This window comes from Daphnia magna, linkage group LG8 (assembly GCF_020631705.1).
Source record: "Daphnia magna isolate NIES linkage group LG8, ASM2063170v1.1, whole genome shotgun sequence".
Taxonomy (NCBI): Eukaryota; Metazoa; Arthropoda; class Branchiopoda; order Diplostraca; family Daphniidae; genus Daphnia; species Daphnia magna.
This window is the reverse complement of record NC_059189.1, coordinates 6,274,895-6,300,881: the sequence shown is the minus strand read 5'-3', so window position 1 is coordinate 6,300,881 and position 25,987 is coordinate 6,274,895. Positions and strand designations below refer to the sequence as shown.

Genomic DNA, 25,987 nt, shown 5'->3' with positions numbered 1-25,987 from the left:
ACAAAGAAAGAGAGTCTACCCGCTAGGGTACCGCCCCTTTCTACATCAGGCCTTTTTCACCAGGCATAAACAAAAAAATTTATGAGTTCCATTTTCCGGTTTTGAATCTGTTTCCTCTGTTGGACTGATCTTTGCTTCCACCGGAATAGTTTCGGTTGAAGGATCCACCGCGCCTGGGAAAATAAATAAGAGAGATATAATTAAATTGGGTTGGGCAGGGCGGGGAAGACCGACAAGGTTGAGGTCTTCTCTTTATTGACATACAATCCTAACTGCTCTTCGGTCGCTACGCGACCTCGAGCAATTGTACAATTCCATGTCAATTGCTCGACCTCAACCTTGTGATTTTAAAGCATCAGTTGACTATTGCCAATCCGTCCGGTTCTGCCTCGACAACCGGGCGCTGATAGTGCTTCGAAAATACGGACTCCGTAGCCCAATTTCCGGCTTTTAGTATACGCTCCACCGGAATTCCGGATGCAAATGCCTTAGAGGCTGCGTCCCCTCTAGTCGAATGCTCCGAAAACATATTTACGTCTATACCGGAGTTTGTCAAGACTTCCTTGACCCAGCGGGCGACCGTGGATGCCCCAACCGATTTGTGAGGGGCATTTAGGCCTAGAAGAAGCGTTTTGCTACCGGACACGTGAGAGATTCCGGATTTAATCGGGCAAGCGTAAAGGACTTAAGGGGTCCCTTTTTCTGATTTTTACGCAATTTGGAAAGCGTCAATTTCACACCTAAATTATTCACCACGATGGAATTGTGCTCGATAGCTGCCAACTCTGAAGTCCTACACAGGGAGGTTAGAGCCAGGAGAACTGTTAACTTTAAAGTTAGCTGTTTGAACGATAAGTTGGCGTTAGGGCCAAGAGATTCAAGATATACAATCACCAAATTAACATCCCAGAATCCGCTGTATTTAGCTGACGGCGGGTTTGAAGTAAATATCCCTGTCATCAACCTTATCACCAACGGGTGCTTACCTACATCGAAGCCCTCGATCTTTTCGACGGTCGCTGACAGCATGGACCGATAAACGTTCACTGACCTGTACGCCTTCCCTTGGTCAGCTAGGTTGCATAGAAAGTCCAGAACTTCGTTTAAAGAAGGTGACAGGGAATTCTGGTTCCTCCTAACACACCAATTAATCCAAGCGTTCCATGCGCTTTGGTATGTAGCAGATGTGGTGGCACGATCTGCGGCCAGCAGATATTTGATGACTCCGTCCGGAAGGCCTCTTGCCTCGTACTTACTCCTGATAACCGCCAAAAGGTTAGCAGCAGGCCGCCGTCCACCAGGAGGGGGTGTGATATCCCGGTCGGGCCGGCTAGAAGGCCCTCTGCCTGACGAATTACCATTGGCATCTCGCATGCTAGTTCTAGCAGCGATGGGAACCAAGGCTGCGTTGGCCAATACGGCGCTACTAACGTCAGTTTGGCCTGATCTTTCCTGATTTTCCCCAGGCATCGCTGGATCAGGGCAAACGGCGGGAAGGCGTAAGCTTGCAGTTGAGGCCAATCCTGGCTGAAAGCATCTATCGCCTTGGCCGATGGCTGAGGATGCCAACTCACGAATGACTCCAGTTGGCGATTCCAGGCCGATGCAAACAGATCTATCTTTAGAATCCAGTGACAACTGATTCTCGAAAAGACTGCCGGGTTGAGCATCCAGTCACTCGGGTCCATGCGGGCTCTGCACTGAAAATCCGCCTCGTGATTCATCGCCCACGGTAGATAGACTGCATGCAATGAAATTGAGCGGATTTCACAGAAAGATATTATTCGCTGACTAATGTCGTTGAGCCTTGCAGACTTGGTTCCGCCTGCTTTGTTGACATAATTAACAGCCGTCACATTGTCCATCATTATGCGGATTGAGATTTTCGCTGCCCCGCTGGCGAACGATTCTAGGGCGTGAAGAGCTGCCAGGAGCTCGAGCTCGTTGATGTGTCTTTTCAAATCACGAGAGGTCCATGGACCTCGGGCCTTACTGCTGTTTAGCACCGCACCCCACCCGGTAAAAAAAGCGTCGGAAAACAAAATCAGATCTGGCTCCACGGCTGTCATTGGTTTCCCATTTGCTATCGCTACGTTGCGGACCTACCAAAGCAAATCATCCTTGGCCTCTGCGCTGAGAGAAACTTTGGTCTGTAAGTCCCCAAGACTTTTTTCTGACTCAGAAACGTAGACCCGTTGCAATGACCTATAATGGGCCTGTGCAAACGGAATAGCCTGAATGGCCCAAGCGAAATTACCTAAAAGTTTTGCAATATCACGAAGGGATACACGAGTAGCTTTAAGAGCAATTTTACATAGGCTAACAATACTTGTGACTTTCTCCTCCAGGAGTGATAACGATAGAAAATGTGACTCCCCAATCAGACCAAGAAATTCGATTTTCCGAGACGCCACCCCGACTGATTTTTCGTGGTTAACTAGGAAACCACAACGCTACAAAATAGATACTACTAACTCGAAATGTTTCTCTGCTCCACTCTTGCTTTCATTTAAAATTAAGATATCGTCCCAATAAGCAATTAGGCGTATCCCACGTTTCCTACAAAAAGCTACAACCGGCTTCAAAAGTTTAGTGAACGCCCAGGGCGCCGAAGCTAGCCCGAAGCAGAGGCAGGTAAATTGGTACAAAACCCCTTTCTACCTAATCTAAAGAAATTTTTTGTGTTCGTAAAAAACGGGGACGGTAAGGTAAGCGTCCTTTAGATCTATCTTAGTGAAAAAATCGAGTGGGCGTATAGTGTCCTTCAAAATTTTAACCCCCTCCATTTTAAAATGCTGGTATTCAATATATCTATTGAGACCTTTCATATTGACAATGGGGCAGTAACCGTCCGTTCTTTTAGGGATTACGAAAAAGCCACTTACAAAACAGAGCTCGGTTTCCGGAACGATTTTGATCGCCTTTTTTTAAAGGAGGGATTGAACTTCTGCATCACAGATAGCCTCAAGCTCCGCGCTCATTCCAATATTAGATTGGGCGAAAGGGACCGAAGGAATTGAAATAAATGGAATACGGACCCCTTCTGTTACCGAACGAATAACCCATTGATCCTTCGTGAGCGTGGGCCAAAAATCGGCGCTAAAATGAACCCGACCACCAACATAGTCCGGATCGCTAACAAGAGAAGTATATGGATTGACATACCCTTTTCCGGAAAATTGTTGCTGAAACCTCCTCTACTGGTACCCGACGGGAAGTTTGAGCTCGCTGACTGGCGCCCCCGACCATGATGATGGCTGCTAACCGAAGAACCGGAGTGACCGGATTGGCGCTGTCTTGAATTGCTGGCCCGATTTACGATTCTTAGCTTGGCATCGTTGTCTGCATCTTCCACCATACTACGAAGAAATGAGCGGCCGAAAAGCTCGTCACTCTCGTCTAGGTCGAAACGTTCAGGCTCATTTTGGAGGGACTCGAATCTTGGGTCCATGAACTTAAGAATGTTCTCCCGTCGTTTGGCTGTGATGCTGGTGAATGCGTGACCTAGTAGGCGTATCGAGCCTCTGCATGCATCTCGAACGTCTAGGTTCACATCAGTCTTGTCGGCTGCTAGGGACTCGGAGATGAAGAGTAGTGGGCGTGCGATGTCCAATAGTTTGAATTGCATCGATGTCAGAGCTTTCTCCTTCTGTTCCACCTTGGTGAGTTCCGGACCTCTCTTCTCCTTCACTCTCCGGGCCATGGAATGGTCAATTTTAGGGCAATGGAGATACACTGACCGTTTCTGAAATTTTGACTCGTAATACTTGCGTATCACTCTTGCGTCCGACGGCTGAAGGCAAGAAGACATGGCTTTACGATTTCTTGCTACGTGATCTGCTTACTGTGAATTTTCTTGAAGCTGAATCGTCCGCTTCTTCTCTCGAGCGTTTCTTGGCGGATGCGATGGGAACCTCTTCGGGATCTATGAGATCAAAGTTCACGTTCCGATGAGGTTGTGGCTGCGGCTGAGGCTTCGGCTGAGGCGTGGGGCTTCTGTTTCGTCAACGATCGTTGCTTCCCTCTCTGGCCTGGCTTGAGGTCCCGGCACCAGATCTCCTGTAGTCTCGGCCAAATCTTCTGTAACTTCGGTCCGATCTCCTTGAGTCTTCGGATGATGCACTAGAAGACCCAGATGCACTTTCCGAATAAGATGAGCGGGGCATCTCAAATACTTGGAACTTTTTTTTTTTTTTTTTTTTTGGAGCTTACAAATTCTAACCTGCGTTTTCAAGAGCTGAAAAAGGTCTGATGTAGAAAGGGGTGGTACCCAAGCGGGTAGACTTTCTTTCTTTGTCATTTTTTGCGTTGAAAGGCTGGGTAATAAAAGGGTCAACACAAGGTTGAGATCGAGTAATTGACATGCAATCATACATTTGCTGAATTTTTTGTTGTCGCAGCCTTGTCTTGTAATACTTTCTTTGTGCAGACCTTAACTTTTGATTACTCTACGAAATTGTATTTTTAAAATTTCCTCCCTAACAGTTGTATCTAATTTCTTTTATTTTATGTCATAGGTACTGCTTAACTGGACATTGATGGCAGGTTAATTTTTAAAAAGTTTTATTCTTTTGTTTTAATCTTGTTTGAACTTTTAATTACAGCCGTCATTTGCAAAAAAGATGCACCTGTAAATACTTTTCAGGGTAGGCCTAAGTAGGATAGCCTATTTTGTAGGCAGGTTTTATATGCTGTCAAACACAACAATCAAAATTATTCCTGTCTTAGGGGAGACTGGAGTAAGCCGGGACGGTTTTCGTTTTCCCGCTATATCTCCCAAACTAATCATTAAATTAATTTATTATTTTGTTTTAATGTATTCCATACGGCAATGTACCCCCCATATTTTTTATATAATTTAATAATAAACCATTTCCCATCTAAGACCTTTAAAGTTTTCTTAGATTTGTGGGTGGAGCCTATTTTGAGGGGTAAGTGAGGACACTAGGGTGGGTGGTGAGGGACGTCCTCCGTTTTCGCCTTAAAATTCATTAAAAAAATTTGTACAAATTGAAATAGCGTCCCACTGCATAGACTCTATAAGTTAATATTTAAATGTAATAATGTAATGTTAATAATTTTTAAATGTTTCAATTTGATTATTGTGTTTAAAAAAATTTTTCTTATATGATAAAAAACCCTTATTACAAGATAGGTGGGGGTTGGGCTTATTGTAATCGATTAATATGCTGAATAACTGATTGCTTGTGATCATTGTAAGGAACAGTAATGGCGTCATGAGCTCGGTGATGATTGATGGGCTTGAAGGCCAAACCCGCCCACAAATGTCCCATTTTAGTAAAAAACAGCTGTCCCGATTTTCCGATAAAGACTATTTTTTTAAAACGTTAATATTATCTACAGTAATTGATCGAAAATTATAATTTTTGTTTTTAACAATAAAGGAATGATTAATCTTCATTTCCATATTAAATTTACATGCCATTTGCGATCATTTTTTTCTAGAAACATTAAATGGTGGAGACAAAATTAACTAAAAAAAACCCTTTTTTTTGTTTTGTTAATAACTGATACAGTCATTGACAAAACTCAACCAAATTTCATGCCAAAGTAGATTGTATGTATCTAAATAACATACTTAAAAAAAGTTTAATTTTATTAAAATCTACTATTTTTCCCCCTACTGTCCCTCTTGACCCGGTTTCCCGGCATACTCCAGTCTCCCGTATGTCCTAATATTGTTTCAATCTAGTATTCCGTTAAATTTTCGTGAATACTAGGTTTAATTTTTCAAGTTCTAATGTAAAAGCGGTGAAATCAACCCGATATTCCAAGATTCGTTTTATTTATTTATTTATTTTTATAAGGTCATCCTATACTCCTTTTTAAAAAATACCAGATGTCGCATTTGCCTGGCGTTTGAATACTTCCGAGAGGGTTAGCCACGACGGATTCAGATACTGTTCTGTCACAGACCCTTCCGCATGCAGCCAGAGCAGAGTCTAAGACAAGTAATCCTCTAATCCTCCGACGCAATTCGAAAGAGAAGGATAATCGTCTTTCTAGAGAGGCCACGGCACAAGCCTTTGTTGTCGCATCTCACTTTTACGACCAGTGAGGAAGGTCAGACTGTTGTCGACGTGTACCTGAGCCAGACGATGAGTCAGCGAGTGTCTTAATGACGTGTTCTGGTTTTTGGAGTAGGAGGAAGTTGATCATTAGTTGCATTCAATAAATTTTCAGGTTAGTTACTTAGGAAATTCAATTTTGTAAGTATTTTAACTTTGATCAGTCAATCACAATTGAATGTTCACAATGTTGTTTTATTGCCTTAGTTAAACCAAAGCGTATTTTTGTTTGGATCTAAAGACAAGGTTCACTATCGTATACGTGGTATCAAACAAACTAACGCCCTACTAAAGCAATTTAACATCATGCGATGAAGGTTAAATAGGTTTAAGCAAAGTCAAAAATTTACTACCACTTCTTCTATCTAACGTTTTATCTGCCGTTTATTGTATACCGATGAGTTCGTCCTCATCTGGACACTAGGCTACACAACTTCTACGCCCTACTACACCACCACGTTTGCTCCTCCCATTTACAGCTCCAAGTCTTTCAAATATTATACCACATATGCAGCCCCCAGCTTCTACACCGAGTCTCACAACTACTCACTATGCTACCAGAACGCTCAAACACTACACCACCACATACTCTGATCCAACATACTACACTGGCGCCACTAAATACTATGCTGCTCAAAGGTGTTAATCAATGAATGAACTGATGCGGAATGTTGAGGTTTTTTATGTTATTAATTTCAATAGATCAAAAACCATATTTGATATATCAGACTCAGAAAATAACCTAAATCAAATACAAAACAATAAGATTAAAAAAAAACTCAAATTTCAATGTTTCATATTATGTATCCTCTAATTCTAAAATTTAAAACGCGAAAAAAGTAAAGATAGAAAATAAAAATAATAAAAAACTCGAAAATAGCCCTTCGGGTACCTTGCTAACGCAGGTAGATGAAAATTAATCAATGAATAGACTGATGCGGAAGAATGTTGAGGATAGTTCGTAGTGTGGCTGATAGATTGCGATTTACTATGCAATTAAGTAAGGGAAAAGGTTGAGTGTCATCTCGTTCGTAGGCAATTACGTGGACAGTCGAAATCTGAAAGTATTTGATGACTTCTTTACTTGTTTCTTGGTCAGATTTTGGTTCGTGGTCGCTGTTAACCACCGAAATAAATGAAGTCGAAATGTGATTAGCTCAGTGGCAAAAGGTCACGCGGCGATGTATTACACGCGAACACGAGGTTACAAGTACAAACAAAGGGAGCGACAGGTTGCGACTGTCCACCACAACGAAAACGAATAAGACTGCCCTCGTTGCTGCTTTTCCCACCATTTTCGACTACGGCGGAAATACATGAGGGGGGGGAAACAAAAGAAGGGTGCTAATGTGAAAAAAAGCTTTAGGTGTGAAAGGGGGTGAATGAGGTGGTGGAAATGTAAGGGAGGGTAACCTATTAGCAAAACCAAAAAAAATTTGTTCAGCCAAGGTCAGACAAGTTCAGACTTGTCTGCCCCTTGGCAATGGCATGATCACACACACACACACACACCTATAAAGACAAAACGTAAATTAACATTACAATATACCCTAACGACTTCTGTCGTTAACAGCGGAACCTGTTACTGATTGTAGAGAGAACACACAATCATTCATCAGTAACATCTGATTCTAATAAACATAATTTGGACACCAGGCGGTGGTATTCTCCAGTAGAGGTCTTGACGAACACCGATCGGACGATTCCATCTGGACTGGGGATGATTCGAGTTACTCGACCAACAAGCCAATGTCCTCTAGGAGAATTCGGGGCCACCACAAGCACGGTATCGTCCACAGCCAAATTTTTCATATCGAAAGGCCATTTTCGACGGACAGTGAGTGTGGGAAGATACTCTTGAAGCCATCGGCAACAAAAGTGTGTCATCATCACTTGCATAGCTTCCCAGTGTTTCCGAGAATATAATTTTCCGTTCTCAATGACGTCGTCTTCGGTATTTGGCAAGCTCTGCGCTAACAAGAAATGATTAGGGGTAAGTGGTTCTGGATCTCGAGGGTCCACGCTGACGGTAGTCAGTGGACGTCCATTCAGTTGTGATTCGGCTTGAATCACAAAACCACGCAGTAATTCTTCAGTAAGCGGACGCGATTCCACGATGGCTTCCAGAGCAACCTTTGCTGATTTCACAAGACTTTCCCAAACTCCTCCGAAGTGCTGCGCTAATGGTGGTGAGAAATGCCATTCGATTTCTTGTTTTCACCATTTGACCAACGATATTCTGCTCCTTGAGATGCTCGATGCCTTGTGGGATTGCCTTGTCCCCAGCAACAATTTGAGTTCCATTGTCGCTAAACACGACTGACGGACGACGTCTTCGGGTGCTGAACGAAGCAAAGGCGATAAGAAAAGACAATAAGTCAAGTGAGGCTGCAACTTCCAAGTGTACCGCTCTAGTGTTGAGACAGGTTATCAGCAAAACATATCTATTTACTTTGCGACGATAAATGGTGATGTTGCACGGGCCGAAATAGTCCAAACCCACATGAGTGAATGGACGTTGGAACGGAATAAGACAATGACGCGGAAGCGGGGCCATTAAAGAAATGCAGGGAGTAGCTCTATGGCGTTTGCAAGTAAAGCACTTGTGCAGATACCTTTTGATAGCCACTCGTCCTTTAATGATCCAATATTGAGACCTTATTGAGCTGAGCAGTTTTTCTGGAGATGGATGAAACAGGAGACCATGCTCTCTCATGACGATTAAACGCGTGAGTGGATGATTGTGAGGCAGGATTTTGGGATGCTTGATGTCGAACGAAAGGGGGGCGTAATTCAAGCGTCCCCCTACTCGCAATATTTCTTCTTCATCCAGAAAAGGTGATAAAGTAATCAGCGTCGAACTCAATTTTAAAGGTCTTTTATTCTTTAAAGCCTCTATTTCTTCGGAATATTTCTCCAATTGCGCAGATTTGATGCAATTATTAGCAGCGTGCTGAATGCATTTGACACCAATGCGTGATTTGTCACGATCCAACAATTTCAATTTCGAGTTGGAAATGAAACGAAGGATCCATGCAACAATTCGCATCACCACGTCATAGTTGGAATTTTGTTCCAAAAGTGAGCGGAGCTTATTTTCTTCAGCGGGGCCGTAAACAAGCACAATCCAGTTGGTGGCTGATACCTCTGGATTTTCGACAGAAGGTTCGGAAGTTTAATGGTTATCGGCCAGGCGTTTTCTTCTTGCTGCAAGAAGTCTGGGCCACCCAACGGTAATTCTCCATCATCTCATCAGGGAAAAGTCCTCTGCTGCACTCATCAGCTGGATTTTTGATACCTGGGACATGTCTCCATTCAGTTGGTTGGGAATGCTATAAGATTTCGGATATTCGATTTGCGACGAACGTCTGAAAGCGACATGTCTTTGAGGCTATCCGCTGAAGAACAGTTTTAGAGTCAGACCAATAGATGATTTGAGTGATGGGAATACGAAGGGTCGATTGGACGAACATCACAAGGCGTAGTGCCACAACTGCTCCTTGGAGTTCTAATTTCGGAACGGTCAGCGGACGAAGGGGTGCCACGCGGGACTTTGACGTAACAAAATTTACGGCGACGATATTGTTGCGATAGGTACTCGTAGATATATCACAGAGCCAAACCCAACGGTGGATGCATCGCAAAAGGCATGCAGCTGAATGTCTTGGATGTCACTAGACGAAGTTAGAGCTCGTGGGATCTTAAACGCATCGAGATTGCTAAGATTAGTATTCCACTTGTTCCACTGGTGTTGAATTACTTTGGGAACTTTGTTATCCCAGTCAACACTAACAAGCCACAATTCTTGTAGAATTCTTTTGGCACTAAGGATCACTGGTGATAAAAACCCCAGTGGGTCATACAAGGTGGACACAGCACTCAAGATCCGACGCTTAGTACTCGCTTCGACGTCGGTTTTTACATTAAAGATGAAGCTGTCACTTTCGCTGTCATATAAAACACCTAAGGTTCTCTCCGTGGGCCAATCCTCTAGATCCAAAGAGGCTGATTACGATCACCTTCTGTTACACGTGACAATACCCGTCGAGATGAAGAGAGCCATTGGTTCAGATGGAATCCTCCCTTTTTTAGCAATGCTGTAGAATCTTTGACCGCTCGACTAGCCTCCTCTTCGGTGTAAAAAGAATCCAGAAGGTTATCTACATAGAAGTTCTTGTAGACTCGTTCAGAAGCTTCAAGAAATTCTTTACGATGTAGATCAGCAATATGTCGGAGCACTTGAGAGCAGATGAAAGGGGATGAGACCGATCCAAAGATTTGTCGCTGCATCTCATATACGGTGGGGTTTTTTAGAGAACCAGGTGGACGCCATAGAAATCGTAGGGCGGAACGGTCATCTTTCTTCACGCCAACTTGAAGAAACTTTTGTTGAATATCCCCAGATAGGGACACCGACTTTTCTCTGAAGAGTAGAAGGGTAACACCTATGTCATTGATGAGATTGGGACCGTTTAACAATACTTCGTTGAGTGCAACTCCTTGAAACTGTGCCGAAGCGTCGAAGACCACCCTAACCTTTTCGGGTTTTCGAGGATTTACGACTCCATGATGGGGAAGGTACCAATTTCTCCCAAAAGTGCCCTTTAATTCACTTTCTTTGAGAGGCCGCGCGAATCCCTTTGCTACATAGTCATCGATTACGGCTTTGTATCTCTCAGCAAAATTAGAATTTTTAACAAATTTGTTTTCTATGGAGAAAAGTCGACGCAATGCACTATTGTAATTGTCGGGTTAGGCGATATCTTCTGAAACCCATGGTAGACCTACTTCATACCTGGTTCCGTCGAATTGAATTGTTGCATCGAATTTCTTCCTCGTTAGTTTATCCTCGGTTGATTCTAGCGGTTTAGTTGGAGTTACAATTGGAAAGCTTTCCGTTTCCCACAATTTCTCAACTTGGCGCAAAAGTAATGCTTCCGTCGGTGATTCTTGTACGTGGTAGCAGAGTTTTTGCACCGTCAGCAAGGATTTGTTCGAACGACAAACCGTTGAATCATGTTGCTGTGTCCCTAATGTTAGATCGCCAACGCAAGTCCAACCAAATGGCGTCAATAAACCAAAGGGAGCGTCGGTTCCTACAGGAGGTAGTCTTTCATCGAGACGTAAGTGCAGCCATTGGTTTCCTGCTCCGATAAGTATGGTTGGTTCTCCAACATCAACCAGTTTTGCGTCTTTGAGATGAGGGTAACGACTTCGGATCTCCATTAACTCCTTCGGTGGGCATGGTAACTTTAGGTACTGAGTCGGCACAGTAGAGACCTGCTTTAAATCCGATTCCAAAGATCTATCACGAGCCTTCACAGTCACACTAACCGTAGTTGACTGAAACTGTGGGTCTTGGCCATGAAACGAGCCAAAGAATACATTCCTTGCATTCCCTTTGCATTTGAGCTGTTTAGCTACATCCTCTCGAATTAAGTTAACGGTCGCTCCTGGATCTAGAAAAGCGAAATTTTCTATTTCCACCCCGTTAGCTTGAAGTAACACAGGAACGATAGCTAGGGAAGTGTTGATAGCCGTATCCCTGTTTTTAATGGTCATTGCGCGACCATCATACGATTTTGCTGGCCCGCATTTTTAGTGGTTGAAGCATTCGCGTGATAAACTCGAGGTGCTCCGTGCAATAGAGGATGGTGTATTTGACCACAGTTCCCAATGTTGCAGACGATTTCGGTGGGACACTCAGTTCCCCGATATATTCCAATCAGACACCTGAAACATAATCGTTTCTCTTTAACCCACTCCACTCTAGTTGCAACGTCTAGATCTTTGAATGTGGAACAGGTTTTTATCGAATGGGCGTTATCACAATAAATGCATTTCTTAATAACGCCTTTCTTCAGCGATGACGAATTACTCTCAGAGGGAGGACTTTGCTGCGGTTTCTTGACTGGTGGAGTTGTGGAGATGTGAAAAACAACAGGACCTTTACCAAAGAGAGGGGTTGGTTTGGTGGAAGGCTTAGCACTTCTCGCTTTCTTTTCCTTCTGTGGAGCTGGTGATCTATGAGCAGACGGCCTGGTCATCAATTCACCCATCACCATCTCGTCTATCCACTTTGCTAGATCCTTGAGAGTAGCTCGTGTTGGAGTCATCCGGTACACTTTCACGCCCCAGCTACTTCTCATTCGCGGAGGTAAACGGGAGACGACTTGTTCCAAAGTCATTCCCGATTCCAAGTCTTGCTTATATCCGCCGGTCCTCAGGGCATGCATGGCTCCATAAAGAGTTCCGTTGAGCTTGGCTAGTGCCTCTGAATCATCATCTCGGATCTATGGAAGATTCATAAGAGCCATCAAATGGCTCCGAGCAACCACTTGTGGTTGACCATATCGCATTTTCAGTTCTACTAAGGCATTATAATAAGTGGACGGATTGTCCAAGTATTCGGCTATGTAGGAACGAACTTCTGTAGTGAGCAACTGCTTTAAGAAAGCATGGCGTTGAGCGTCCGATGGTACCACATTATGGATCATGTCCCTAACGAAGAGATAAAGGTTGGCCATCCCTTTGGATCGCCATTGAATGGCGTGCTCTTTATCTGTGTTAACGCATTCATTAGCCAATTTGGGCTGAACCCCGCTGAAGCTCCCCTTGGTGGAGGTGTACGCCTGTTAATCCAATCATCGCTGCTGAACGATGGCATTAAAGGAGGTGGTGGACCACCTCTCCCCGATTGCTGTAATGGTCTAGGATTGAACTCAGACGTGGGCGGGCTCCCAATCGTTGATACAGGTTGAGAGGTATCGAATCTATATTGATCGTTAGTTCTGTCCATTGATTGCCTTAACGACGGATCAGACGTTTGCGGCCATGAACTGTAACGATATTCATCCATGGTGAAGAAAGATTCTTCATCAGCTTGTCTCCGTGTAGCACGACTGGTAGTAGAAGCTGGTGAGTTACGTCGATCATCAAGGTAATGATCTACCTGTTGTGATACTCCTCGGACTCGAATCTCGATACCTATAATATAATTATAGGCATCTGTCATCGGCTTCTTGGCTTCCCATAAGCTTTAATTGTACAAGAAATGGGAATCTCGCACTTGATCCAAACGAATATGGATCTGTGTCTTAAGATGGTTTAATATGGAACGGCTACCACGGTTACTAATCAGCTGCTCTATCTCACGACACTGTTGCTCAAGGATAACGACTAGTGTGTCTCGTTCGACACGTACCACTGCGATTGCTTGAATTCTTTCTTCTGGTGTACGGGACGTTTGACTTCTGGAATCTGATGATCCACTTTGACTGCCAACTCCAGTATCATTTCTGTTACGGTGAACCGGAATACCAATTTCTGGCATACTAGTTGTGCTGCCGTCACGTGTCCGTGGTTGAGACATTTCGCTAGGTAAATAAGATTAATGTAAACTTAAAGTTTCTTCTATCTGACGATTTTGCTCTATTCGTTATAATAAGACAAGTTGAAGCGATGGAATTCAATTTCCCTTTTATATTGTTAAACCGACACGGGAATTAACAAACAATATTCAAATGAATTATTTCCTTCGAGGCTGTTGGTCAGAATTCCGGAAAAGCTGACTTGAGGTTACCGTGCGTACGATCTGGGTCCTTGTGTTTCGGATTCTCCAACTCTTAGCAGGTTGTTCTGGTTCAACATGCGCAGGTTCAACCTCAGTTTCGCCAACTTGGCTCCTTACTTCACAATCGGCAAGATTAGGGACGAAATCGTCCGGCTCAGACTCTGGAACTCCTGGAGGAGTAGGTGGATCCGGAAGTTGCTCGACTGGTCACGTACTGTATGGCCGATAGAAACGAGGTTTCTTTGGCGACGGCGGAGAAACAAAATCCGCTAGCCGTGGTCCAGTCTTCCGACGTGACTGAGTAGATTTAACTAAAGCAGCTCTCAAAGCCTCCGGTGGTTGTGGTGGTGTGTCGGTATCTCTTCCACCTGCGGAACGAAAATAATCCAGCCGTATGCGACGTGGAGTAGGATCAGCAGCTTGTGGCTGTGAGATCGGCTCCAGCGGCGGACGTAATTGACTGGGCTGGCTGTCTGAAGCTGACGGTAAGTTTAGACTAAATTCCGCTACTTTCTGTGCAGCTTGAATCCGAGGAAGCAGCTCTGGTGTGGACAACTCTAAACAACTAAAGTTGCCAGTATAACTGTATATAAATAAACCTTAAAGTTTAGTTACGCGGAGCAGGAAGAATAACAGCTTGCATGTCTTCTGTTGGTCTCCGTTGAGCGATGAGTCTTCCAGTTGTCTTGCTTGCAGTCTCTCGATATGCAGGTTCCAAATCCTTGATATGCTGGAAACGGTATTGTTCCTGCCTAAAACCTTTGCGGATCAGCTTTCTCCTCAGCTTAGCCGCCGGAGTGTTCTTCTTTCGTGGAATGATGAAGCTGTATTACTGATTGTAAACAAATAGAGAGTCAATAAGTAACAATCGACGGCCCTGTAAAGGTATCGACGATACGAGACGGACGAAAAGGTAATTAACAATCGACGGCCCTGTAAAGGTATCGACGATTGAAAATTAGAGAGACGGACGAAGACTAAATTGACAATCGACGGCCCTGTAAAGGTATTGACGATTGAAAATTAGAGAAACGTGCGAAAAACGGAGCGAACAATCGACGGCCCTGTAAAGGTATCGACGATTGTAAACGTGACGGACGAAAACGAAATTAACAATCGACGGCCCTGTAAAGGTATCGACGATTGTAAATGTGACGGACGAAAACGAAATTAACAATCGACGGCCCTGTAAGGGTATCGACGATTGAAAATGTCATGGACGAAAACGGAATTAACAATCGACGGCCCTGTAAAGGTATCGACGATTGAAAATATGACGGACGAGCAAAAACGGAATTAACAATCGACGGCCCTGTAAAGGTATTGAAGATTAAAAATATTAAAGACGGGCGAAAACGAAATGAACAATCTACGGCCCTGTAACGGTATCGACGATTGTAAATATGCATAGACGAAAAACGAAAAGATCAATCGACGGCCCTGTAAAGGTATCGACGATTGAAATATGCACAGACGAAAACGAAAGAATCAATCGATGGCCCTGAAAAGGTATCGACGATTGAAATGTGCACAGACGAAAACGAAATAAACAATCGACGGCCCTGTAAAGGAATCGACGATTGCAAATGTGTGTTGGACACCAAAAGTTACCAATCGACGGCTCTGAAAAGGTATCGACGATGGTAAATAGGACGAGATAAGCAAATACTGACAAGAATTGACCAACCACCATAGGTCGGTCAAAACTATGCCAGCTAACAATGCTTACGTCCTGATTGAAGTGTTCAAAGGATGAGCCGGGATACCCAGGGATGAATGGCCACGCGAACGGATAGGTGATGGGGAAGATAAACACGAACGATGAATTTCCCGGTCGATGCACCAAAATGTTAACCACCGAAATAATCGAGATGAAAATGTGGCTAACTCAGTGGCCAAAATGGCCACGCTGCGATGTATTTAACACGAACACGAGGTTACAAAGGCGAAAACGAGAACAACAGGTTGCGACTGCAGCCAAGACTAAAACGAATGAGAATGACCTCGTTGCTGCATCTCCCTCCGTCTTCGACTACGGCGGAAATGCAGAAAAAAGGGGTAAAACAAAAGAAGGGCGCTAACGCGAACAATTAGCTTTAGGTGTAAATGGGGTGGCGGAAGTGTAAGGTAGGGTAACCTATAGCAAAACCAAAGGGTATTAGTTTAGCCAAGGTCAGACAAGTTCAGACTTGTCTGCCCCTCGGCAATGACACGAACACACACACACACACATACAGACATACAAAACCAACACTTAAATTTACATTTATTACTAATGACTTCTGTCGTTAACACCTGTTGGAAAATTTCAAAATATTTTGCCATTGTGTTTATGTTCATGGTGTTTTCAGTGTGTTGTGAAAGACATAGTCAATTTGTCGAGATATTTCTCTCTGCTTCTTTTTAATTATTTTAGTTTTTTAAATTAATAATTAAGCCGTTTTTTTCTATTTCAGTATGGCACCTGCTGCCTCTCGGCCGGTAAATGGACGTAGTCGTCATTCATTTTACCGCAGTATTAATAAGTTTAAGAAACAATTAAGTGTTCCAATTAGAGTTACAGTGGATGTTCAACAGGAAGTAGAAGCGGCTGACGTTTCAGAGCCTGACATTCAATTAGCTTTAGCTACAGGTGATAGTGACGACGGCGAATTGCTGACCCACCGTATCGATGATGGCGGCGATTTGTCAAACCGTATTGTTGACGGTGAAGTAGCGGGCAATAGTATTGACGAGGGTGTAAATTCTGAGGCTGGTAGTGTTGATGATGGTGAAGTGGGCGAAGTGGATGGCGCCGAAGACGGATCATTTGATGTTTCTAACAATTTCACTCGTACTGTTGATGATCCATTTTAAAATCAGGGTAATCAAGGAAATTTCGATCAAGATAATCAGGGGTTAGATGGGGATGGTAATAGTAGCGATAATGATTCAGAAGGGGAGGATACTTGTACTTTGAAAGATGAGCTAGCCCAAATCTATGCGCAGTGTAAGGTGCCACACTCTACGATAAACAAAATTAACCGAGTCCTCAGAAACCATGGCATGCGAGTCCCAAAAACTGCTAGAGCGCACTTGAAAAACTATTAGAAAAGCTCCACTGATTAACAAAAACCTTTGCCATTTTGATTTAGAAAAAGGAATCATTAATCGAATTCAAAAAGGTTACACGAAAATTTGGGGGAGGTTTGTTCTTGAATTGCATTTCAACATAGATGGGATAGCATTGCACAATAGTACAAAAAAATCATTTTGGGTCATAGCTTGCCGCGTCGTCAATGCCGTTGATGATACACCTTTCGCCGTTACTGTTTTTTTTTTGGTCTCTCAAAACCAAGTAGCGCCAGAAATTTTCTTAACTCATATGTTTCAGACTTTATTAAAATTCTTAAAGACGGAATTGTTAACACAAACGGGGAAAAGTTAAATGTAGAATTAAAAGCAATAATTTGCGACGCCCCCGCTAGAAGTTTTGTGAAAGGCTGTGTTGGGCATGGCCATCTCCAAGGGTGTGAACGATGCTCTCAGACTGGATTTCGGAATGTTGATCGAACGACGTTTCAAAGAGCCTTAGTACCACCGGGAATGCTTCGAACTGACGAATCATTCCGAAATATGGAGGACGAAACTCATCACAAGTATCTCTCACCGATAGCAGAGATAGAAGATTTTGACATGATTTTTGGTTTTCCTCTAGATCCGATGCATTTGGTGTATCTCGGTGTGGTAAAGCGTTATTTAAAAATTTTGTTTTTTGCAGATAAAAACACCAAAAGCATTTACCGATTAAAGAAGCGTGTTCGACAACTTGTAAATAGGCTGCTTGATGCGCTTGATCCGCGATATCCAAAAGAGTTTCACAGGAAACGGAGAAACATGACCGACTTATGCCACTGGAAAGCAGTAGAGTATCGATCATTTCTTTTATATATTGGCCCTATTGTTTTACGACAGGTTCTAAATCAGGAAAAATATCACACTTTCTGTACTTACATGTAGCTATTCGCCTTCTTACTTCAGATAATTTAACTGATGACATAGTCAAGTGCGCTGATAATTTTTTTAAATACTTTGTCGATCAATTTGGGAGATTGTATGGATCTCATCACTGGGTTTATGACGTTCATTCTCTTTTTCATTTAGCCAACGAATGCTTAGTACATGGTAATTTGGATTCATTTAGTGCTTATCCTTTTGAATCTTTTTTGGGCAGCACAAAAAACCTGATTCGGAGTGGACACAATCCTCTAGCACAACTATCTAGAAGATTATCTGAATATACGGCACTAGGAGTAGAACCTTTTAATAATAGAACAAAAATGAGATTTACGTGGGAAAGCATAAGACCAAATTCAAAGGCCAATTCTTATTGTCGTTTAGATAACGGGTTATTTATTCAAGTAACTTCCTTAACAGATTCATTGGTTTATGGGAAGCAGTTCATTGACATTGGAAGTTATTACACGGAGCCCATTGAATCGTCTCTGGTTGGTGTTTTCAAGGCCAGCTCTAAGAGCTCTGTCATATCGAGCTGGGAAAAGTCGAAATTTCAAAAAGTTCAAAAATGTATGGTGATAAATGTTAACTCTGAGTTCGTAATTATGCCTTTAATACACCAAATGTGGTAGATTTGACCTAGTTTAACCCAAAAAATATTTTGGTAGATTTGTACTCAACAATCGACAACAACGACCTTGAAAGAAAAAGAGGAAAATTCCCCCCTTTTTTTCTTAAGATTCCTTCAGGGCTTTGTTTTACTGACCTCTGATGAACTGCTGTTTAGTCTCTTGTCAACAGTCCCCAGAGTTATCTACTCATTAAGTCATTTCACTCGCTACTCATATAGTCGCATGAGAGAGAATGCCTAAAGTCAAAGTCCCAAAATCGGCCCAATTAAGGCAATTTGTAAAACAATTTGGGGATAATTTATTGGCAACTGTTGGCATAAAATTGAATTGCGTTCCCTGCGGAATCCATCCTTGAGCTCGAGAAAAAAGGTCTACCTCTTGTTTCTTCTGTTAACACAGTTTTGAACATTGAAGACAATCTTCCTTTAGGCGGTACAATGCTTGCTGTTAAAACCAAGTGGAACTATTTGTTAGAGAAAAATAAGGGCTTTAAAACAATTCGAAATATTGCTAAAGTCTTAGAAGGGGACGAGTCAGCTCGCACCGAAATTGAAGAGAATTTAAGTCCTTCTGATCTTGCTTGCTTTAAATTTGCCCCAATTTCGTCGGCAACTTGCTATAAAATTATAATTGATACGCTAACTTTAAGGTCGTCGACCGTCTTCCCCATCTCCTTGCTCTATATCACCCTTGCTCATTCTTCCTTTACATAACTTCCATCCCGTAAAATTCTTTGCCGTTCACATATCCCGGGGAAACGCCCCAGGCAACAATAGGGTACGCCCTCTATGATATTTTTACCCAATCTATTCATACATCCATATAGCATATAGCATTCCCCTTGTATTGCCTTTTCCCACTCCTACGGTGAACGAAAAACCAACCTACCATATTTCCATAATAACCCTGTGTGACACGACTGTCACGTAGACTGTTCCCCACCCCTTCATACCATAGGATGCTTCCGATTAAAACAGATAAGGCTCTGATTCAATAGGCTACACTATCAGCCATCCGTATACTATAACCCACCCAACCCCACTTCTTTCCCCACTGCACGCTCCCGTAATAGCGAATCGCTTTTCTTCGTGTAAAACCCCCGATAAAAGAACTCCCACCACAACCACCTCCCTCCCCCTCACAATTTAGGATGTCTGGAATAAAGCCGGATACAAACAGCGTATGCGAACGTACGTTGCGGCAGTCCATTTCGCCATCTCTCACTTCTCCCTCCATTTTTATCTTACCCGCTTCCCCCATTGCCCTCCCTCCCCGCGACAACGCCATGTTTCCCCCTGTAGCTCCCCTTATCCGACCATCAACCCCTAATACTTTTTACCCCATGTAAAATAGGATGTTTAAGATACAGATAGATAATAATATTCCGCCACTCAGCGAGATAGTAACATATACGTCCCTCCACATATATTTCCATCCCCCCTTCCCCAAACCCTATAAGTGTATTACAAAAAAAAAGATTTACTGCCTGGAAATACGGTAGTAAATCAAAAGGTGTTTTTATGATTACCTTAGATAATGCTGACCCTCGTCACGCTACTCCTACTACTCTCCTCGACAAACGCATTCCAGATCACGACATACGACGGCAACAAGTCAAGCAGAGTCGGACTCCTCCAATTTTCCGATGGCTCCTGCAAACCTGCCACACCCACTTCGAATACGAAAGTCGACTATCGAGTCATGACTATTGGTGGCAACCAAGTTTCGTTTTTACTACCTAGTTTTGACAAACAGAAATTGCCGCGGCTTTTCTCTGTGTGTAACCTCCCGGATATTGCCACTTTTATTTTAAAAGTACAGTACCCACACAAAGTTTGGAAACACGACGAGTTTTTCCGCGCTTTTAACACGGCGGCTTATGGGCCAAAGTGTCTGCCTTTTTTACGCGATAACTCACGTTTGAGTTATCGCAAAGCAAATCCAAAAATATCCTCTTGTTGAGGAAAGAATTTCCTTTCATTATGAATTTTTTGAAATTTTTGTGAATAGAAGTTTAGCCCCAAAGTCATAGGTATAAAGTTTGGAAACATCGGCGCGCTCGCCATATGTTTCCATGCTAAAGTGTATGTTACTGAAAAAATTATTAAAAATTCCAATATATGAATTTTTACTTGAAACTTTTACAAACGGTAGAAGACATAGTCTTCTACATTTTGACAAAGTTTCAATTTTTTTTTATGAAAGGCTGATTTTTGCCGATTTTTTTAATAAAACGTACGTCGGAACTTCTGTTCCCCCTTTCTTCCCCTTTTGCTTTTCCCTTCCATTCTTCCCCCGGGCTAGGATTTCGTCCCCTCGCCACGAAAGATTGATCGGCATTGTTTATTTTAAAAATCGGCAAAATTAGCCTTTCATAAAAAAAAATTGAAACTTTGTCAAAATGTAGACGACTATGTCGTCTACCGTTTGTTAAAGTTTCAAGTAAAAATTCATATATTGGAATTTTTAATAATTATTTCAGTAACATACACTTTAGCATTGAAACATATGGCGAGCGTGCCGATGTTTCCAAACTTTATACCTATGATTTTGGGGCTAAACTTCTATTCACAAAAATTTCAAAAAATTCATAATGAAAGGAAATTCTTTCCTCAACAAGAGGATTTTTTTGGATTTGCTTTGCGATAACTCAAACGTGAGTTATCGCGTAAAAAAAGCAGACACTTTGGCCCGTAAGCCGCCGTGTTAAAAGCGCGGAAAAACTCGTCGTGTTTCCAAACTTTGTGTGGGTACTGTATATTCCATTTTGGTCAAGTGTAACAAAAGTGGCTGTAATGGAAATAGTTAACTGGAAGATATCAGCCGCACCGATTCGTATTTGTCAAAACTAGGTACCTAGTAATGCCACCAATAGTCATGACCGACAAAAAGGCAGCTTTTAACTTCCCGGGATATATCTGTGGTCGATGGAAATCAATTAAACATATCACGGTCAATTTCGGTGGACAAGTTATTACCGTCCCGGAACGCATCGCCATGGAAACGACGGCAATAGAGTGCAATATAATGAGACAGTCGAAGCGATGCAATGAGAGCCCAATGATGAAATCAGAAAACAAATGGATATTTAACCAAGAGCCGAAGGACGTAGGATATTGGCTAAGAACCACCACTGTGGTTAAAGTCAACTGTATGTTAGAAGAAGTCGTCCTTTCCCGAATTGATAAAGGAGACATGATGAGCACGCCACTAGGAAAAGCAAACGTATCCCATGGATCCCTATCCCATAACCATCTAACATTATTTTGGATCGACACCTACGGGAAACCAACTGATACCGCAATCCGACAATTAGAGAAAGGCGTGGGATTCTGGTACGAATCTTCAACGAACGGGACCTCGATCCTCCAAGACGACTCCAAACAGTTGGACTTTAACGTGCAGTTGACGCCACGCTGTCAAACCGTGAAATGCGACATAAAAATAGACAGTTGGACCGTGATCGGAGACAACCATTTGTTCATCATTAAATACCCATTGGGATCATCCGCAGTTACCGTACAATCCGCCATCAAGGAAATTGTGACAAAAAAAATGACTCCTTCGATATCAACATCCGACAAAACGCAAGAATCCAGGATTTGGAGAACACCGCCATTCGTCACGAAAATGAACTCATGCGCGTCATCCAGAGCAAGCAGTGTGCCCAACGACGTGCTAAAAACGCACAAGCCGTGTCAACCGCCCAATATAATGGATGGCTTGCAGCCGCACAGCTGGGTCTTTGGAAATGCATCAAACTGATCGCCACCGGAAAAATTGTCTCAGCCCTAAAATGCACCCCTACAACAGTAAATTTCACGACGGATACAACCACTGGTGAACCTCAACCACGGTTCAACCATTTCACCATTGCCCGGTCCAGTTGGGAACTCACTGCTTTCACGCCATGCTACTGTGCTGGAAGTATCGTGAATTTCAACGACAAACCTCACGCCTACCGCAATAACACGTGGCAACCGGTCAAAGCATTCGTCGTCATCCCACAGCGCGATTTGGCTGACGCTTTCCGATACCAAGACGTCAATTTCTTCGAATACCAACATCAAACCAATCTCGCTTATACGGAAGTCCTCATTAGCCCGATGGATATAATGGCTGATATCACAGCCTCCATGAACGAACACTCCATGACTGGTCCCAATCAAATTGCAGGGACATTGGCTATCGTCGTATCCGCCGCCGAAAAAGCAAGTCTCGGAACCTTTACCAATTGGTTCGAGAATTTTAAAGTCTACTCATTCATCATCCTGCTCATCGCTATCTTCCTACTGATCGCTCGCGCTTGTTACGCCCTCGGATTTTGTGGTTTGATATGGAAATGTTGTTGTAAACCCCCACGTCCTCCCCCTACGGCGGTTTTCCAGCCGAGGAGCAGCCGATCCACAGGTCCCTGAATTTTCTTTTGGATTGCGGGACGCAATCTAGTATGGCGGGGAGCGATATAATGAAACGCCAAGCGAAGCCCCTTCTTGCCTTATTTTTTTGCTTAATTAGACTAAGACCTTAGTTCTTAAACTCCCCTTGACTTGATACCCCACTAGTTGAACTAGTTCTTAGACTTTCTAGAAAATATAACAAGCGGTGCAGGTCTAGTGCAGCAACTTTTACACCTTTGTTAAAAATGGATATATTTAATAAATATTGACGAATTCTATTTATAATGAAATCTGAACTAGAGAGAAGACAAACGTGTTTAATATAATGAAATAGGCCATGTTGCGAAAGGCGCAAAATTTCAAAAAATTGTGAATTTCAATCACAAATTTAACATATAAATAATTGCCTAATCTAGATGAATTAGGTATTTAAGGATAGGGAATTAAATTAAGCTTAAATGAAATCAATTTCTGGACACATTGATTGGTAATTTTATAGATAACGAACAAAAAACCCCAAATTTTACTATACCCCCGAGAGGCGAGGGGCCTCCTATACTAGCGAACCTGGCGGGGAATCTTGGGACCCTTTACTGAACACCCGCCGGTCTTGGGGATAGCCGAGAGTGTACCTTTCTATTATATCGTGGTTGCCGTATCAAACGATACCCTTATTTTCCCTCTATTCATTTTACCGAATTTTTTTTTATGTTTTGAACAAATTTCTTTGTATCTTTTATATATTCATCGATGTTTCTATAGACCTTCAGCGGATGCTGATTTGCACCATCTTGTAATTCAGCCCAACCACACCTGGAGTTTTAGTCCCATAAAGCTCTCTTGAGGAAACTTGTTTTTTAATCGTAGCATTATTATTATTTAATCGTAGCATTATTATTAGGGCAAATTTTTGCTTAATTGTAGTTTTAGCGTGTAGCGCGTTTTAATTCTGATTTAATAAAAGAATTTTAAACAACCTTATCTATCTAATTTTTCTTAAATAATTAATTATATAATGATGTTTAGTTGTTTACATTCAAAATCATCAACTGACGGCTACTTGACACTGCAAAACGACATCGATAGTTTTAAATCGAAAGCTGGTACCAGCCACACTTAACATATTTGACAGCATCACACATTGTTTTGTGTGAAGTTAATTTCAATTGTGTATCCTTACTTCTTCTTGTAATAAAAAAAAATATATTGATGTCGAGAACTTAATGGTAGGCAAGAACTGAAATATATGTTAAGTGTGGCTAGATATCAGCTTAAAAGAAAAAATATAGATGGCGTTTTACCGTGTCAAGTAGCCATCAGCAGATAATTTTGAATGTAAACATCATCCTATTATCATTTATTTTAAAAAAAAATTATAGGGATGGTTGTTTTAGTTTCTTTTATAAAATCGTAATAAATTCAGGCTACATATTAAAATTACATTTAAGCAAAAATGTGCTCTATTAATAATGCTAAGATTAAAAAACACTTTTTCTCAAGAGGGCCTTATGGGACTAAAACACCACATGGGATTGGGCTGAATTGTGAGATGGTGCAACTTAGCATCCGCTGAAAGTCTATTCCCGGTAAAATTAATTTTAAATAGAGAGAAAATAAGGGTATTTTGAATTTTGGATTGTGGATGCCGTGGAGAGAGCCAATCAGAGGGCCGGAAGCTACATCCCACTGGGATGTAGCGGTGCACGGAACACCAAATAACCCCCTAAAATTTCAGAAACTCGGGTAGAAAATATACGCGTTTCACTTTATTACCATTTAGTGTTGTTTTGAATTTTCTTGTTTACATTTGGATAGCCCTATACACGACATAAAAAGGTGACCATTAATTTTCAGTTTGCGACAATATAATTAGGCTTAATCTCTTACCCAGATGATGGTGCTAGTTATCCAATGCACTGAAACACAGGAAAATTTCACTGAGAGGAGAATTTTTAATGCTAAACTTGTTTCCCTATTAAAATCCCAGCAAAACAGGGTGGGGTTGGAAAAACAATGGAGGATTGCGCCGTTGCCGGACTACATGAATCCTGCTATCCGCACCGTGAAAGAGGTCTATTGTTAATTTTATGTTGAAAACTGTTGTTTATGTGGTGCAGAATGTTGTTTGAACACTGAAAAAATTCAAAATTACACTAAGACAGAACGTGAAATTGTTTTATTTTTAACCCTCTTTTAACCCCCCCTATCGTTTATAGTACTGTAAGCCTCCTTGGAAAAAATTAACAACTTTAAGCAAATGTTGCTTATTATTACAAAATGATGGAAATGTGAGTTTTAAAAAATCAGGAATATAGTTACATGACATTTTCCGGGTTAATTTGCATAAGACGATCAGGAAATCTGGAATGAATAAAAAATTTCAAAGCAAGAGGCACTTGAATTTATGCATATAATGATTAAGAGTACCATAACGTGCGAATTTTCGTTACTTTTAAGAAGTCAGTAAAGGATGTGTTGGTATAGAGCAAGTGATTGACGCGTACCCCCTCCCTATGTATGAACGCACTCTTGCGGATCTCGCCATGTTTGTTACGAGTCCGTTTTTCCTCTGAGGAATCCTTATAAGGAAAAAAGGGGATCGCAAAAAAAAATTTGTGAAACCTTCCCAATTTACCAAAGGATACTAGCAATAATTTTGTGTTAAAGGTAAATGAACTAGCTACATTTTAATATTAAATTAAGGGTATTTAATTCTATAAAACAGCTAAATTTTAATGTTTAACGGTATTGTTTACAATTTTCATTGTCTTAGGCCCTGGGTATGATGACACCCTTTTACAACGCAGCTCATTTTTCCATACACATAATGTAAACAATACCGTTAAACATTAAAATTTTGCTGTTTTCTAGAATTAAATACCCTTAATTTAATATTAAAATGTAGCTAGTTCATTTACCTTTAACACAAAATTATTGCTAGTATCCTTTGGTAAATTGGGAAGGTTTCACAAATTTTTTTTTGCGATCCCCTTTTTTCCCTATAAGGATTCCTCAGAGGAAAAACGGACTCGTAACAAACATGGCGAAATCCGCAAGAGTGCGTTCACAAATAGGGAGGGGGTACGCGTCAATCACTTGCTCTATTGATTTCCACCAACTGAACAACCTACTCTTCAGCTGGGTAAACATCTTTAGTAAGATGAACGTGAGTCCACAACCATTTTAACTCCAAGCCTTTGGTTCTTAGTGCAGATCTGGTATACGCGAGTAGTTGAAGAGCTTCCGAAGACATTGTGCTGTACATAGTTCTGACACTTAATATATACCTTCTTGCCA

General features: G+C 42.0%; 1 protein-coding gene and 1 long non-coding RNA gene across 2 annotated transcripts; one reads left to right on the top strand and one right to left on the bottom strand.

The window, feature by feature from the left end:
* Positions 1–21,152: 21,152 nt before the first annotated feature.
* Positions 21,153–22,708, top strand: LOC116930538. The gene is made up of 2 exons (XM_045177949.1): positions 21,153–21,694; positions 21,805–22,708. Exons 1-2 carry the CDS (start codon positions 21,153–21,155, stop codon positions 22,706–22,708), a joined length of 1,446 nt encoding a protein of 481 aa, XP_045033884.1.
* Positions 22,709–24,072: 1,364 nt separating this feature from the next.
* On the bottom strand, positions 24,073–24,837 carry LOC116930782. Its single transcript, XR_004398559.2, has 2 exons — positions 24,578–24,837; positions 24,073–24,507 (listed from the first exon to the last, which is right to left on the bottom strand). It is a non-coding gene; the product is annotated as an uncharacterized LOC116930782 (long non-coding RNA).
* Positions 24,838–25,987: the final 1,150 nt, after the last annotated feature.